General features: G+C 38.1%; 1 protein-coding gene across 1 annotated transcript in view; it reads left to right on the top strand.

The window, feature by feature from the left end:
* LOC149206545 (putative LRR receptor-like serine/threonine-protein kinase At1g67720) overlaps nucleotides 1–13,042 on the top strand; it is a 233,692-nt gene extending 220,650 nt beyond the window's left edge. The window contains 5 exon segments of the mRNA XM_089395469.1: nucleotides 11,068–11,194; nucleotides 11,383–11,451; nucleotides 11,604–11,790; nucleotides 11,921–12,053; nucleotides 12,227–13,042. Of these exon segments, the coding sequence (XP_089251595.1) occupies nucleotides 11,068–11,194; nucleotides 11,383–11,451; nucleotides 11,604–11,790; nucleotides 11,921–12,053; nucleotides 12,227–12,559 (849 nt within the window). The 3' untranslated portion in view covers nucleotides 12,560–13,042.
* The last annotated feature ends 1,904 nt before the right edge of the window (nucleotides 13,043–14,946 follow it).

Genomic DNA, 14,946 nt, shown 5'->3' with positions numbered 1-14,946 from the left:
ACATCTTGTGTCTTGTGTTTTTGTGATATTCATACACACATAATATGGTAATTTCTTAATAAAAGGTAAGATAATAAAGAAGTAAAATAAGCCAACATAACTCACAAGTAATTATCAAATAAGAGGAATCAAACCCTAATCTACTTGCATTGATTTCTCAACATGGAGGAGTAAAGAATTATTTCCTTCAATTAACTAATCAACAATACATAAAATAATGAGGCACTCAAGCCACATGTACATTACTGTAACCAAAATAGAACCAAGAGGGTGGTACATCTCCATAAAAGAGGGAAGAAGATGAGTCAAAGGTGCAACATCTAGCCTCCAAGTGGATAGATCCAAAACCAAATCCTCAAAGTAATTAATGGAAACCTCTTAGATCTCCTCCAAGTTGGATGTGTAGCCCTCCAAGTTGAAATATCCCAACAAACAATGGGTGGAAGCTCTCAAAAGTGGATGGCCCCTAATAGATGCATAAAAACATGGGTCATGTGGCCTCAAGAGCTAGGGAGTTCTTCACCATGGGCACATATAAACAATGAACTCCCAAAATAAGCCAAATGCACAAGTAAAAGATGTGGGACATTCCTCAAGCATGTGGGAAAAATTGTAGAATTTTTTTCCCATGATAGATTTAACATAACGTGTCAATTTTTTCCCAAATTTCTATTATGAATGCATTTTTGAAATCCCGTGGCCATTTTGCATTTAATGGTGTTGAACTAACGAAATTCTAGACACCTTGTCAAAAGATAACTACTCTTGAATCTAGGCTGCCTCAAAATATATCTGACCTTAGATGAAGGGTTTGGATCCTCCTAATCTTCTCCAAGGTGAGACGTCCCATCAACAAGCATGATAATATGTGCCAAATACCTCCAAAGTGGACATCATCCTCAAATCGAGCAAATGGATCCATGATGCAAGGCCTCAACATGTGGAATGTGAATACATGATAAGCAAACTTGGCTCATGTCTTAAATAACCAAAAGAATTGGAAGATAAAGTAACCCATTAAGGATAAAATACTATGTTGCATTAGTTTTGGGGATGCGGGAACACGTCCCTGAAACGACTAGAGGACACCCCCAAATTTTTCAGGGGACGATGAGCTGGGGGACGACAATTATCTATGTGTGTCTGTGTATATTTGTAGTTGTTTCAAGCTTGTAAGCATAACAAGCTATACTTTATAGTATTATGTACAAATGTTACACTCGCTAGTTAAAATCTTGAACAATTTAAAAAAGGGTTGAGTGACTTTCCTTTAGTGGCCACTAGACATGAGCTCTAGCTTTAGGAAACTTAACTGTATTCACTTCCAATTTGTAATAAGTTCCATGAAGGATCTATGATAGAGAATTGTTTTTGCGGAAATTTTTTTCCTCGTATTTCTTGTTAATGATGACTATATTAAAAATAGAAAACATTCTCTTCTCAGTGTGTTTGCAAACTTTTACAGCTGCATTGAAAATTACTATAAAACACTTTGGTTTTTTAAAGATATTAAATTCATAGTTTAGATTAAGAAGGGGATTACATATGCATTTATTTAAACATTTAGTCCCCAATCCAAGTCACTACTATCTAATTGTTTTCACAATGCTTGAGGTTGGGATGGTGCAAACACTGAACTTGAATGACTCCTCGAAACCCATGTGCAATATGTAAAAGTTGAAATGATCCAAAAAATGAGAAAGAACAAGAGCGATAACCACAAGGATTAGCCTTTTAAAATGTTGCATTTTCTGTTTTCTTGACATGGAGGGGTGCTTATTGTAATTTTACCATACAAGATCTAAATCACCGTAAATTCAAATTGAAACCCATCATACCAAACCCATGTTTTGAGCTCCAACTTTACAAAAAATTTAGATTCAATGCATTACAAAAATAAGGGATGGGAAAAAGGATCATATTGTTCAATCATTAGTATCTATCATTGTCAAAAATGAAGCTATATACTTGTATTGTCCTTGAAATCTGCGGAAAATGTCCCTAAAATATGCTCAGAAAATCCTTGAAATTTGTGAAAACACTCTTGAAATATGTCTGGAACGTCTTAGGGATGGCCAACAAGTCCCCGAGTCCCTGAGTCCCTGATGAAGTCCCCAACAGTTTGGGGATGTTTCCTAAGAGTCCAAAAGTCCTTGGAATGTGGGGACATGGGTACGTGGGTGTTTTTGGGGGGACGGATCCCTATGCAACATAGATAAAACATAATTTATCACATAATGTATAAAATAATTGATATAATTGAATACAATGAGAGCCCTGCATATATAGCTAGTCAAAAGTGCCCTTTTGTAAGAAGTCATGTTTTTTGGTACATGCCCTTTAAACTAATAATACTTGTTAATCATTATTTATATTATTTTATACATAGTTATGTTCACAAATTTCCTTCCCCCTTTGAAATGATTTTTCCTCAAAGCATATTGATGAAAAGGCTTGATATATATTTCCTTGTCTTGTAATGTCATCACAACTTTCCCATGCATGGAGCTATCATCTTCGATGATGCAAGTCGATATGAACTAATTGTGGTATGGAATTGTCACACTATGAAATGATCTAACCATTCCAAATCAATCTTTTGTGGAACTTTGCGCTTATAGGCTTCCAAAGATGAATTGTTAGTATGAAACTTAATTTTGCTGCCATCAATTCTTTTTGGAACATAAATTAGTTGTTTGTCTTGAGCAATATTGATACTATGACTAATTGAGATGTTTTCCCTTATGATTTGGATGTCGATGAGTTCTTGTGATCTGATGTTCCCTTATAATGCTTGTGATGATTGCTTGATTTACTTTAGGTATATGAAACCCTGTTAAAATTGGACAACTAGGTCCAAACTCCATGTTCTGATGCTCAGATTAAGAGGCTAATATTTTTGTTGGATTCCTCTTTCTGAGAGGTGTAAAATCCATATAAAAATAGTCTTAATCCGATGAGCAGAACTTATATTTTGAATTTATTATTCTTAATAAATTATATGTGCAAGGTCAGCCAGTTTTGTAATGTAGGCTCACATGCCCAACAGATGTGTCACACACCCTCATTGATGTATATATATACAGGAAAAGTTGGAGAGAATTTGATCACAACACAACTCACATCTTCCTCTCTCATCCTAAAAGTACGAGCTACCTGGAGGACGAATTTCAGCCACACGTAGGAAGGACGAAGAGGATCTTTCTGCTGCTAGGGTTTCTGCTGCTAGGGTTTCGCAGAAGTTTGACTTGGGTTGACTCATCTACTGGTTGGAGGGTTGTTGTGACACATGCTGGGCTGGCTGACCAAAGGAGACTTTGCTGGTTGAAGCATCCTGTTGACCGCCGAAACGAACACATACATTTTTCTTGTTTCTGATTTGTCTTCTGTAAGATCTGCTTATATGTTCTATCTGCATTTTGCTTATCTACTTGTATGATTGCTGTGAGAAAAAGTGAAATTGCTCTTAGCATAGAACATCTACAAAACTTTACATGGGATCAGAGCTGAGGTGAAGACAAATTCACTTCAAGTGATCTCCTCTCCACGTCTTGGGTTTTGGAGAAGGAGATACACTATGGATTAAGCTGGTCTAGTATGATGATGCCCTAATGGAGAACGCAGTCATGGATCCGCAGGCAATGGAGATGTATTCATTTATGAATTAAGAAGCGGGTATATGAAGCCGCAGGGATAAAAGTAGCCACAGCAAAGTATATGGAACCACAGTCAATCAATACGCTGTTCATGAAGAAATATAATACGCTGTTCATGGAGACCTAGCCGCAGTCATAACCACAGTCTAGTATGGAAGAAACCATGGTTATCTAAAGTCCTAGCCACAGTCTTAATAATACTCTAGACGCAGTCAATGGATGCCCTAATTTGCTGTCAAAGTGAGGCCTCAATATGCTGTCCAGGAAACCTTATATGCTGATGACTGATGCACAGGTCCTGGAGATACTTACATGCAGATAATGGAGACACATTTATATGGTGTTCATGGTTACGTTCATATTCTGGGTATACATGATATTTATACGGTCAACGTGATGCCCTAACACAGGGCAGAGTTCTACACGCAGTTAGACTATACATGAACGCAGCATAATCTATGTATTGGGTCAACATATGAAGCTGCAGTCAAACGCAACATTATCATATGTTCTGGGCTCTCGGCATACTTGAAGGGATGTAGCTGCAGTGGAAGAGACGTATTATACGCATTCATGGATGTACGCAGTCATGGAAAGGTCCTAGGATCTAGCTGCTGTCATAATAGTGTCTAGCCACAGTCGAAGAGTTCTGGCCGCAAAGGAAACCTGTAGCTGCCAAGAGGATGGCACCTTAAGAATACGCTGGCCCAAGGGTGATGCCCTAGCCGCAGTGAAAAACGCAGCAAAGGAAAAGTACGCAGCCACTATACGCAAAATGAAAAGATACGTTGTCATCTATACACACAGCAATCTCTAATCCGTTGGCAATGGAGACCTATACGCACATAAAATACTCTATACGTTGTCATGCATATACGTAAGATCAGGAAGATTTATACGCTGGAGACTTACACGCTAAAGAATTACACGCTAGAGACTTACATGCTGTAAAGGTAAACTCAGTCATGGTTGCATATACGCTGGGCATTATATATACGTTGTTCAATACGTTGTGTATGAGTTCATATGTATACGCAGCAAATAGTAATACAGTCATACGCATAGCATCTGAACACATCAAATGACAATACAGTCATACGTTTTCATGTCATTTGAACACAGTCGTATACATGGAACGCAGTCACTGGAATGCATACATGTAAACGCAGTCATATAAGAACATGTTCATATATACACGCAGTCATATGAGGGATATGGAACCAAGTTCATATATGAAATATGGAACCACGTTCATATGATCTATATAGTATAAGGAACACAGCGTAATGAATGCAGTCAAGGCAGCTAGGTAAGGAACACGCTGTAGTGAACACATAACATAAAGGGTCTATACACACCTTGAAGAATCATACACGTTGTTCACATGCTGAGAAACCCTATAGACCTGTCAACACTGTAATAGAAGAGACCTGTTAACACAGAAAAAAAAAGTAGAGAAAAGCTCAGATGAGGGTACAATATTGTCTTGGTATATAAATCTCGGTGGCATACCTATAGCAGCCCAATCACAATGAACAGCAGTGATAGAACTGTAACTCTCGGCATAATATCTCAGCAGAACCGTGTTGATGGAATGAGTTTCCATGATGCATAGTATTTAGATATATGATCTTAATTTGAATATATACATGCAGGTGGACTTCATGTATATTTATACGCAGGTAGGTGACTTCATGAATATATATATACACAGGTGGACTTCATGACTGTATATACGTTGAGCAGTCACGCTGGGCAATCATGGGTATATATTCGCTGAGCAGTGTTGATATGATGCATGGGCAACATGAAGCTTGATATGATGCATGGGCAACATGAAGCTTGATATGATGCATGGGCAACATAAAGCTTGATTTGATGCATGGGTAACATGAAGCAATAAGATCATGGACATGGGCAGCATGAGATTATGGAAATGAAGGGCAGCATGATGATGGATAAGATCATGGACATGAGCAACGTGATTAGTGAAGTATGGTGCAGTACTGCTATGTACATTCAAAACCGATGCCCTCATTCCGCTTTGGACTCCAAAACTCCCGAAGAGGTTTTCTCTGGTAAGAAACCTGATGTCTCACATTTTAGAATTTTTGGATGTCCTGTCTATTTTCATGTGCCGAAAGAAAAGAGAAGTAAGCTGGATGCTACTGGGAAGAAAGGAATGTTTGTGGGCTACAGTGAGACTTCTAAGGCATATAGAGTCTATGTACCTGGTCAAAGGGAAGTAGAGATAAGCCATGATGTCACTTTTGACGAAGATGCTTCCCTGAAGAAAGTAGTAGATCTTCCTAGATCTGAAGAAAACCATGAAGAAAGACCTGGAAATCTGGAAGAACCCCAGGATGAGACTATGCCTGATGTTGAAGGGCCAATGGACCCTATTGATCCTTCCCCTTCTCTAGGAAAGAGGCCATCATGGCTCAGGGACACCCTCGAAGATGCTGAGGGTCATGCTGCCCCAAGGGGAACATTCCGAGAAAGCAAGAAGCCGTGTAGATACCAAGGGTATCTAGCTGCCATAAGTACTATTATACAATCTGAACCTGGATCTTTTGAGGAAGCCATCAAGCATCAAGTCTGGAAGGATGCTATGCATGAAGAATATGAGGCTATTATGAAGAATGATGTCTGGGATGTGGTCCCGAGACCGAAGGACAAATCTGTTGTCACCGCTAAATGGCTCTACAAGATTAAACATGGATCTGATGGGAGTGCTGAAAAGTTTAAGGCAAGATTTGTTGCCCGTGGCTTCTCTCAAAAGGAAGGAATTGACTATGACGATATATTTGCACCTGTGGCTCGATATACCACCATCCGATCCATCATAGCCCTTGCTGCTACGCAAGGATGGAGTCTTCATCAGATGGATGTCAAGACCGCTTTTTTTGCATGGTGCAATAAAGGAAGAGGTGTATGTAGAACAACCTCTGGGATTTGAAGTTCAAGATCGAGACACTTATGTCTGCAGGTTGAAGAAAGCCCTCTATGGGTTAAAGCAAGCACCCAGAGCTTGGTATGAGAGGATGGATAGTTACTTGATGAAGCTGGGCTTCACTCGAAGCAATGCTGATCCAAACCTTTACTTTAAGGTTGAGGAAGGAAAGCCTCTCATTCTAGTGCTGTATGTGGACGACCTCTTCCTGACAGGTGATGACCCTCTCATTCATCAATGTAAGAGGGAGCTTGCTGCTGAGTTCGAGATGAAAGACCTAGGACTGATGCACTATTTCCTAGGCCTGGAGGTCTGGCAGAGACCTGGAGAGATTTTCCTTTCTCAAGGAAAGTATATTGTGAAGCTTCTGGAAAGATTTGGGATGGTGGACTGTAAGTCCGTGTCGACACCAATGGAACTCAACTTTAAGAAGTTGAGTGGCAGCGCTGCAGGGCCTATCTTGGCCAATCCTACTGAGTATCGTCAACTCATAGGAGCTTTGATGTTCTTAATGAACACCCGTCCGGACATATGTTTTGCAGTGAATACTTTGAGTCAACAGATGGTTGAGCCTCATCATTTTCACTGGGTTGGTGCCAAGAATCTTTTGAGATATCTTCGGGGCACGATAAACCATGGGCTGAGATACACTGCCGGGAGTGTGATACTCCGGGGATATACTGATGCTGATTGGGCTGGCAGTGTGGTGGATCGTAAGAGCACATCTGGATGCTGTTTCAATCTTGGTTCTGCTTCGATCTCATGGATGAGCAGGAAGCAGAAGTCGGTGGCTTTGAGCACCGTGGAGGCCGAATACATTGCTGCTAGTATGGCCTGTTGTGAAGCAGTTTGGTTGAGGAAGCTCTTTAGTGAGCTGTTCCAACATGTGCTAGATACCACTGTAATACTCTGTGATAATCAGAGTGGGATTCGTATGACTGAGAATCCTGTGTTCCACGACCGATCCAAGCATATTGATATCAGGTACCACTTTATCCGGGATATGGTACAGCGAGGCGCCGTAAGGCTCGATCATATAGGAACTGATGAGCAGGTCGCGGATATTCTCACTAAGCCCCTGGGGAAGGTCAAGTTCCTAACCTTCCGTGAGAGTCTTGGTGTCGTGGAAAGACCCTATGATGTGGGTCCTGTTGGACGATGAGCTCTGGGAGCTCTGGGGGGCTTTGGGGATAGCTTCTCGGACCTATAAGCACTCATAATGCTTCTGCCCCACCCTTGTGATTATTGAGCTGGTTCGCCACTCATTTAATCTGTGCCCCGTATGCATCCTACCCATTGAGTTCAGGGCTCATGGGAAGTACCTCTCATTTGGCCAATGAGGTGTGGAAAAGCTAGAGACTATTAGCAAAGACTGATGGACGCATCAGAGATTGCCGTACTCTCTATCTAGGATGGCATGGTCCAACCACTTGATCTGGGATCAAGATTTGTGAGGTCTGGGACCTCTGGACTGATTATGTCAGTCGGGGAATGATGTCTTTGTGACTGACCCACTTCTGTTCTGAAATAAAGAAGCCAGCAAAGCAAGTTTCGGCGGGATGACTCACGATGTTAATTGCACTAATAGATGGAGTTCTCCCTAGTTGAGAGGGAGTGTTAAAATTGGACAACTAGGTCCAAACTCCATGTTCTGATGCTCAGATTAAGAGGCTAATATTTTTGTTGGATTCCTCTTTCTGAGAGGTGTAAAATCCATATAAAAATAGTCTTAATCCGATGAGCAGAACTTATATTTTGAATTTATTATTCTTAATAAATTATATGTGCAAGGTCAGCCAGTTTTGTAATGTAGGCTCACATGCCCAACAGATGTGTCACACACCCTCATTGATGTATATATATACAGGAAAAGTTGGAGAGAATTTGATCACAACACAACTCACATCTTCCTCTCTCATCCTAAAAGTACGAGCTACCTGGAGGACGAATTTCAGCCACACGTAGGAAGGACGAAGAGGATCTTTCTGCTGCTAGGGTTTCTGCTGCTAGGGTTTCGCAGAAGTTTGACTTGGGTTGACTCATCTACTGGTTGGAGGGTTGTTGTGACACATGCTGGGCTGGCTGACCAAAGGAGACTTTGCTGGTTGAAGCATCCTGTTGACCGCCGAAACGAACACATACATTTTTCTTGTTTCTGATTTTTCTTCTGTAAGATCTGCTTATATGTTCTATCTGCATTTTGCTTATCTACTTGTATGATTGCTGTGAGAAAAAGTGAAATTGCTCTTAGCATAGAACATCTACAAAACTTTACAAACCCTTCATGTACCGATGTTGCTTGCTTGATTGTTGGATCTTCAATTGGAATTTTTGTCATTTGAACTACAACATTTGAGCATGTCTTCACTTTAATTGGATTGGAATCTTTTTGATTTGTGATATTATCTGGATCAATGTTTGTTCCCTTTTCTTTAACCCGGACTTTTGAAAACTTTGATGCAATTTTTTGTGATAAGTTCTTCTAATTTGTTCTCCAATGTTTTCTTATCATTTTTAAGTTTTTTAATTTCATAAATAGATTTAGATTATGACTTTTTAAGTTTTTAGATGTGAAAGTTCTTCCTTCTCTGGATTGTCCACTTTATTATTAATGTCTTTATTCTCATTTTTTTAACTTTGATTTGTTTTAATAATTTTTTATTGTAGTATTTTAAATGCAAATTTTCTTTTTTTGACAGACTCTCGTTGAGTCTCTTCTCGAGACTTTTCTTTTCCTATTTTAATTTTTCTTCTAGCCATGGACTTCTTGACTTGTGCAAGTAGTTTTTGACTATAATTTTTTAAGCGAGAATTTTCATTGTATTTTTCTGTTGATTCTTTGTAAAACATATCCTCGAGCTCTTTGTATTTCTCTTGTGATACCTTCTTGCTTTGTTGAAGCTTTGCGAGTTCGTTTTTGTTTGTTTTTAAATTTGTATATGTGTATTATCTTGATATTCTTCCATAATAAATAATTTCCCACACATTGGACAACAACGTTTGCAATTTTTAAGAATCGACCGATACTCAGATTCCATTTCATAAAAGACGCATTTAGTCCAAAACATTAACTTATATATGGAATTCAGTATTCATTGTTTCGCTTATTCTTCAATTGACTTCTTTTATTATTATTAAGTACATGGAATGTGAGAATATCACTAGTATATAACAATACCCCTTTTACTTTTAAGTTGAGCTAGAGTTTTTTAAATTTTTTGAATCTTGAAATAACTCTTTTTTATCTTTTATAATAATACTTTTGTCTTTTACTTTTGGTGTAAAGTTCCCTTGACTATTCTTGTCACTCTTCTTTAATGATTCTGCTAAGTGACATGATGATGAGAAATATTGATGTAATGGCTATGTGCCTATGAATATTGTTATATTGATGTAATGGCTGTGCCTTTGAATATTATTAAATTGGTCCTCACTCTCCCTTAGGGTGGGGGGAGAGAGGATGATTTCCCTTGAAAAAAATTGTTATGAATATAATACTTTATGGCAATGGAAGGTATGGACGTGTATGTACTAGTTAGAACAGCACATAAATTAAATCATGTAATAAACTAATGGTACACACCTCAAATTGCCATATAGAGCTTTTAATTTAATTAATTAATTAATCGAATTTAATTGCATTCAATAATCTGTATGGTAGATGTACGGAACAACAAAACGTAGAGCCGCTGCTAATGTGTACGGGAAGGTAACGACAATTGTACGGTGACTGTTGCTGCTGATAGAGGACGGTAGAAATTTAGTGTACAATCCCTGGCTGTACAGTTTTACTGCAACAATCAGTTTCTTTGGCACTGACTTCCAGCAGCTAATTTGACCTCTGTTTATTTTTCTGAGGGTGATTATATATATATTTTGAAATCAAATTTCTGCCAGCTTATACTCTCCTTGGTTTTTTGATACTTGTTTTATGTTTTTTTTGGGGACTTGTAGTAGAGTAATTCTTCTTCAATAAAAGATTTTGAATTTAAAGATGGGCAATAAGCCAATTGATGGTCAAGGATCCAAAAAATTACAAAGGCTCTGAAAACAGAATGACTGTGGCCAGACTCTATGGATAGAAAATTTATTTTTTTAACCAAACAAGAAAAAACAGGGGCTTCATAAAGAAGATACCACATACTCTCTCAAACATATTTTGCAAGTGCGTGTGCAATTTTATACTATCATTCCAATAAACTTTGATGATGAATGTAACTAATATCAGCAAGTTAGGACCTAATACATCTATCCATTGTGTGTGTATCACTTATTCACGTAAAAGCTATTATGTAGGCCTATTTTGGGTGCATGATAGCCCACTGCCCCTTGATTGCTTATCTGTAAGAGGATTGCAGTTAGATTTCTTAGCATTCAGTGGGCACTGTCTGAATCATATTGTTGGCTTTTAATTTCATCACCTTGTTCACATGATATGTTCATCTCCTTTACTCTCAGGTTGCATTGCTCTCACGGATACATCATAGGAATTTGGTTCCCTTGATTGGATACTGTGAGGAAAGAGGCCAAAGCATTTTAGTATATGAATATATGCACAATGGAACATTGAGAGATCATCTGTACGGTAAGTTTTTTTAACATACCTTGTTAAGGCGTTGATTGTAAATCCTCTAGCTATTTTTAGAAGTTATGCGTATGTTAACACAAGTGTCATAGTGTCGTTTGTGCATTGATACAACCATCAAAATGCATTTAACATAAGAATTTATGTCCATTTGTTTTATTGCATAACTGTTGGCAATTTATTTCCAGGCTTAAGTAGTGAAAGAAAGCCCCTCGACTGGATGTCTAGGCTGCAAATTGCAGAGGATGCAGCAAAAGGTTATGCCCAAAGCCAATTTTCTATTCGTTTTTATATTTTCAGACACACACTCTATTTGTTTGGTATATAAAAATTATTATTTACAAAATATGGATACCATCTAGTAAACTATGCAAAAAGCTGAAATAAACAAGTACTGCTTATGCTATAGGAATTGAATATCTCCATAGTGGCTGCAATCCAAGCATAATTCATAGGGATATAAAGACCAGCAATATTCTTCTTGATATCCATATGAGGGCAAAGGTGTCAGACTTTGGGTTGTCCAGGTCAGCTGATGAAGAAAGGACTCATGTCTCAAGTGTTGTCCGTGGAACTGTGGGCTATCTTGATCCTGAGTAAGTCGACGACATTTTTCTCATTATTCTGAATAATAGGATGTGTGAAAGATATGGCAGGTTCTTATTATGCTATATCTGATGTTACCTATGTTTAGATTGATTCCTTAAAAAGACATTGTTCTAGCAGGTATCATGCAACTCAACAGCTGACGGAAAAGAGTGATGTTTATAGTTTTGGAGTGGTGCTACTAGAACTGATTTCAGGACGAAAGCCTGTTTCTGCTCAAGAGTATGGTGCTGATTGGAGTATAGTACATTGGGTTTGTATTTAGCTTCCTTGTTCCTTAAAATTAAACTAAGCACTGTGAGGGTACACCATATAGTTGTGTTTTTTTGTTGCAGTCTTTTCTCATGGCATCATGATTTAAGCGTTTTATGTCTAGCAAATGGCATTTGCATCTTCTAATTTAAGCTAGTATACATAATTTTGTAGGCAAGATCCTTGATCCGAAAAGGGGACATCCATGCTATTATTGATCCATCCCTTGGAAGTAGTTTCAAAATAGAGTCTATATGGAAGATTGCAGAAGTTGCGATTCTTAGTGTTGAGCCATCTGGATCATTGCGGCCAAGAATGCATGGCGTACTTCAGGCAATTCAAGAGGCCATTGAAATTGAGAGAGGAAATGAAACTGCAGAGGAAGGGGTTCCAGTATCATTGGCAGGACATTCAATGCAATCTGTTCTCTCAAGCACTCATGAAAATGCAGGTTCTGATGCTTCTTTCTCACATTCCAATCGGCAGCTATTGCCTACTGTCAGATGAAGAGGTTGCATTCCTTTTGTAGGTGTAATCTTATTCACTTGGCGTTTCAATTGCTAAAGAGAATGGCAGTGCCATGTGTTGGAATCTCTCATCTAGCAAATTCACTACCATGTCTTCTATGAAAGTTCAAACTTCAAAATGTGGTTTCTGTAGATTGGTTCAAATAGATGTCTAGGATGGTAACTTATTGAATTGCCATGCTAAGACATTCATGTTGTGCTATGTAATCATTGCTGACTTCGGATGTGCTAAAGTATGTATTATGTGAACATCCAGAAAGTTAGAAAACTTTGCATTTTTGACATGTGGAAGGAAGTGGCTTTTTTGTTTTGACACTCTGTGAAAGGCTTCCCTAAGTGGAAGAAAGGCTTAAGTGGAACTTACAGGGAGAATCCATCTGCAATGAGAGAAGCTTTCTTCTAAGGCATAATCATACACAGGATAATTACCTACTTTAATGGCTCAGCTGAATTTCTAGTTCTACATCTGCTTTTTGAGAACCTGAAAGGCATAGAATATGTCTACCAATGAAACTTCTACCTTGATGAAATATTTTTGCACATTTCAATGAATATGCTGATAAAGTGAAGCACTCCAGATTTTCTTCAGTGTGTAATCAGAACTGAAGTCATTTCTATTTAGGGACTCATTCCAAATTGCTGGGACTAGATTTACTGTCTTAAAAGTTGCCCCTTCAAAGTTTGTGATTTTTATCTTGAGCTGAAAAGCTTTGGGGCTTTAACATAACTCTGGAGTTGATAAGTGCCCAACTTCAAAGTGATCATGAATCGTGTAAGTGCCCAACTTCAAAGTGATCATGAACCGTGTTAATTATAAAGGCTATTGATGAGGTAATGATTTCTGAGCCTATAACTGATAAGGCCAATTTCCCATCTTTTCCAACCTTTCAAATTTTGGAATGAAAGCCCACAATCAATGTTGATATTTTTTTTTTCTACTTCTATCATGCATGGCTTATAATTTCAATGAACTTCACTTCCATCAATAGTATATTTCAGAAATTCACAGGGTAGGAATACCTCATGCTATCTAAATTTCAAGGAAACCTGGTCCTAATTTAGTATTGACTAAAGTCAATTGACATCCTGGAAAGAAGGAGCTTAAAACCTTATTTTGCCAGGAGGTCAGATCATCTAGTAGAAGTGAAGAAAATAATTTGCTAGAGGTTTGCTAATTTACGACAAACAGTGTATGTAATTTCAACTGCAGAATTGCTGAAGAATAATAAAAATACTCATCTGTTGAACTGGTTTTCCCCACACACGAGTTTTTCCAGGGAATATATTGGTGTCTATTATTCCGTGTGTGATATTTTCTCGGTCCTGTGATTTAATTTTTGATGAAGTTGCAGTAGTGTTTTATTCAGTACCTTCTGCATATAATTTGCAGAAGATGAATAATCTATTTTATAGATAGGTGAATAATAACTGGTAACTGCAACAGTATTAAAAATTTCACAAGGTAGCGTTGATATTTTGAAAGTCAACAATGTTCAAAAGATCGTGAGCATAGCATTGATATTGACATCTCTAATGATGTTGATAGGCTCGTACAATGGAAATATGAATCTATATTCTAGAGAATTGCGCTTGAATAGGTTTTGAGGACTGTAAAACCAGTCCATGGACAGCGAAAAAGACTTTGATATTTCCAAATATTAAGGAAGAGATTAAGATCAAGAAGATAAAGACACAAAATTCACATTGGTGTCATCGCCCCCATCGCCTACCATTTGGCTAGACCTGATAGTATTCAATATTGATGAAGACATAATTGGAAGGCTAACAAAGCAATTGACAAGAACAATTTTAATTGCTGTACGACCAAAAGGTTGGCCCACTGATTCACAGTTAGATAATGGACATGTTTGTGACATTATATTTGATACAATCACTGCAATTGCCCAAACATCACAAGTGAGTGTCGCAAAGGGATCTAGGAATGACCCAAACCCACTAGTGGTGCTTTTCACAACTTACAATCCATCAATCACTTTACCACTTTATGATGCGATGATAGATGCATATAAGCATTGTTTCAACTCCAAGATGATTTGTGTAGCTCATGATGCAATAGGTGAAGGTAGGTAGATGGAGTTATTTGTCGCTACCATGTGTGTATGCATAATGTAGTGGTACATGAAGTTAAGTGTGGAAATATAGCAATAAGAACGATTGCTTCATTCCAAGAGGTGAGATGAACATTTGACACGCAGGTTTTGTGTCCTAAGTTCTCACAAATATTAATTGGAGAGTTAAAATAGATCTATTGGAGGCTTGGCCCTTTGGGAAGATTGTATAAGAATATGAAATTTTACACAAGCTTCCCTTTGAAATTTAAAATTTGCAACATAAAGCATGCTTTAT

Source organism: Pinus tabuliformis, chromosome 1_2 (assembly GCF_031772625.1).
Source record: "Pinus tabuliformis cultivar Carrire ecotype Pingquan chromosome 1_2, CPIR1, whole genome shotgun sequence".
NCBI classification, from domain to species: Eukaryota; Viridiplantae; Streptophyta; class Pinopsida; order Pinales; family Pinaceae; genus Pinus; species Pinus tabuliformis.
Note: the sequence above shows the minus strand (reverse complement) of the source record. Positions and strands in the feature narration are given on the sequence as shown.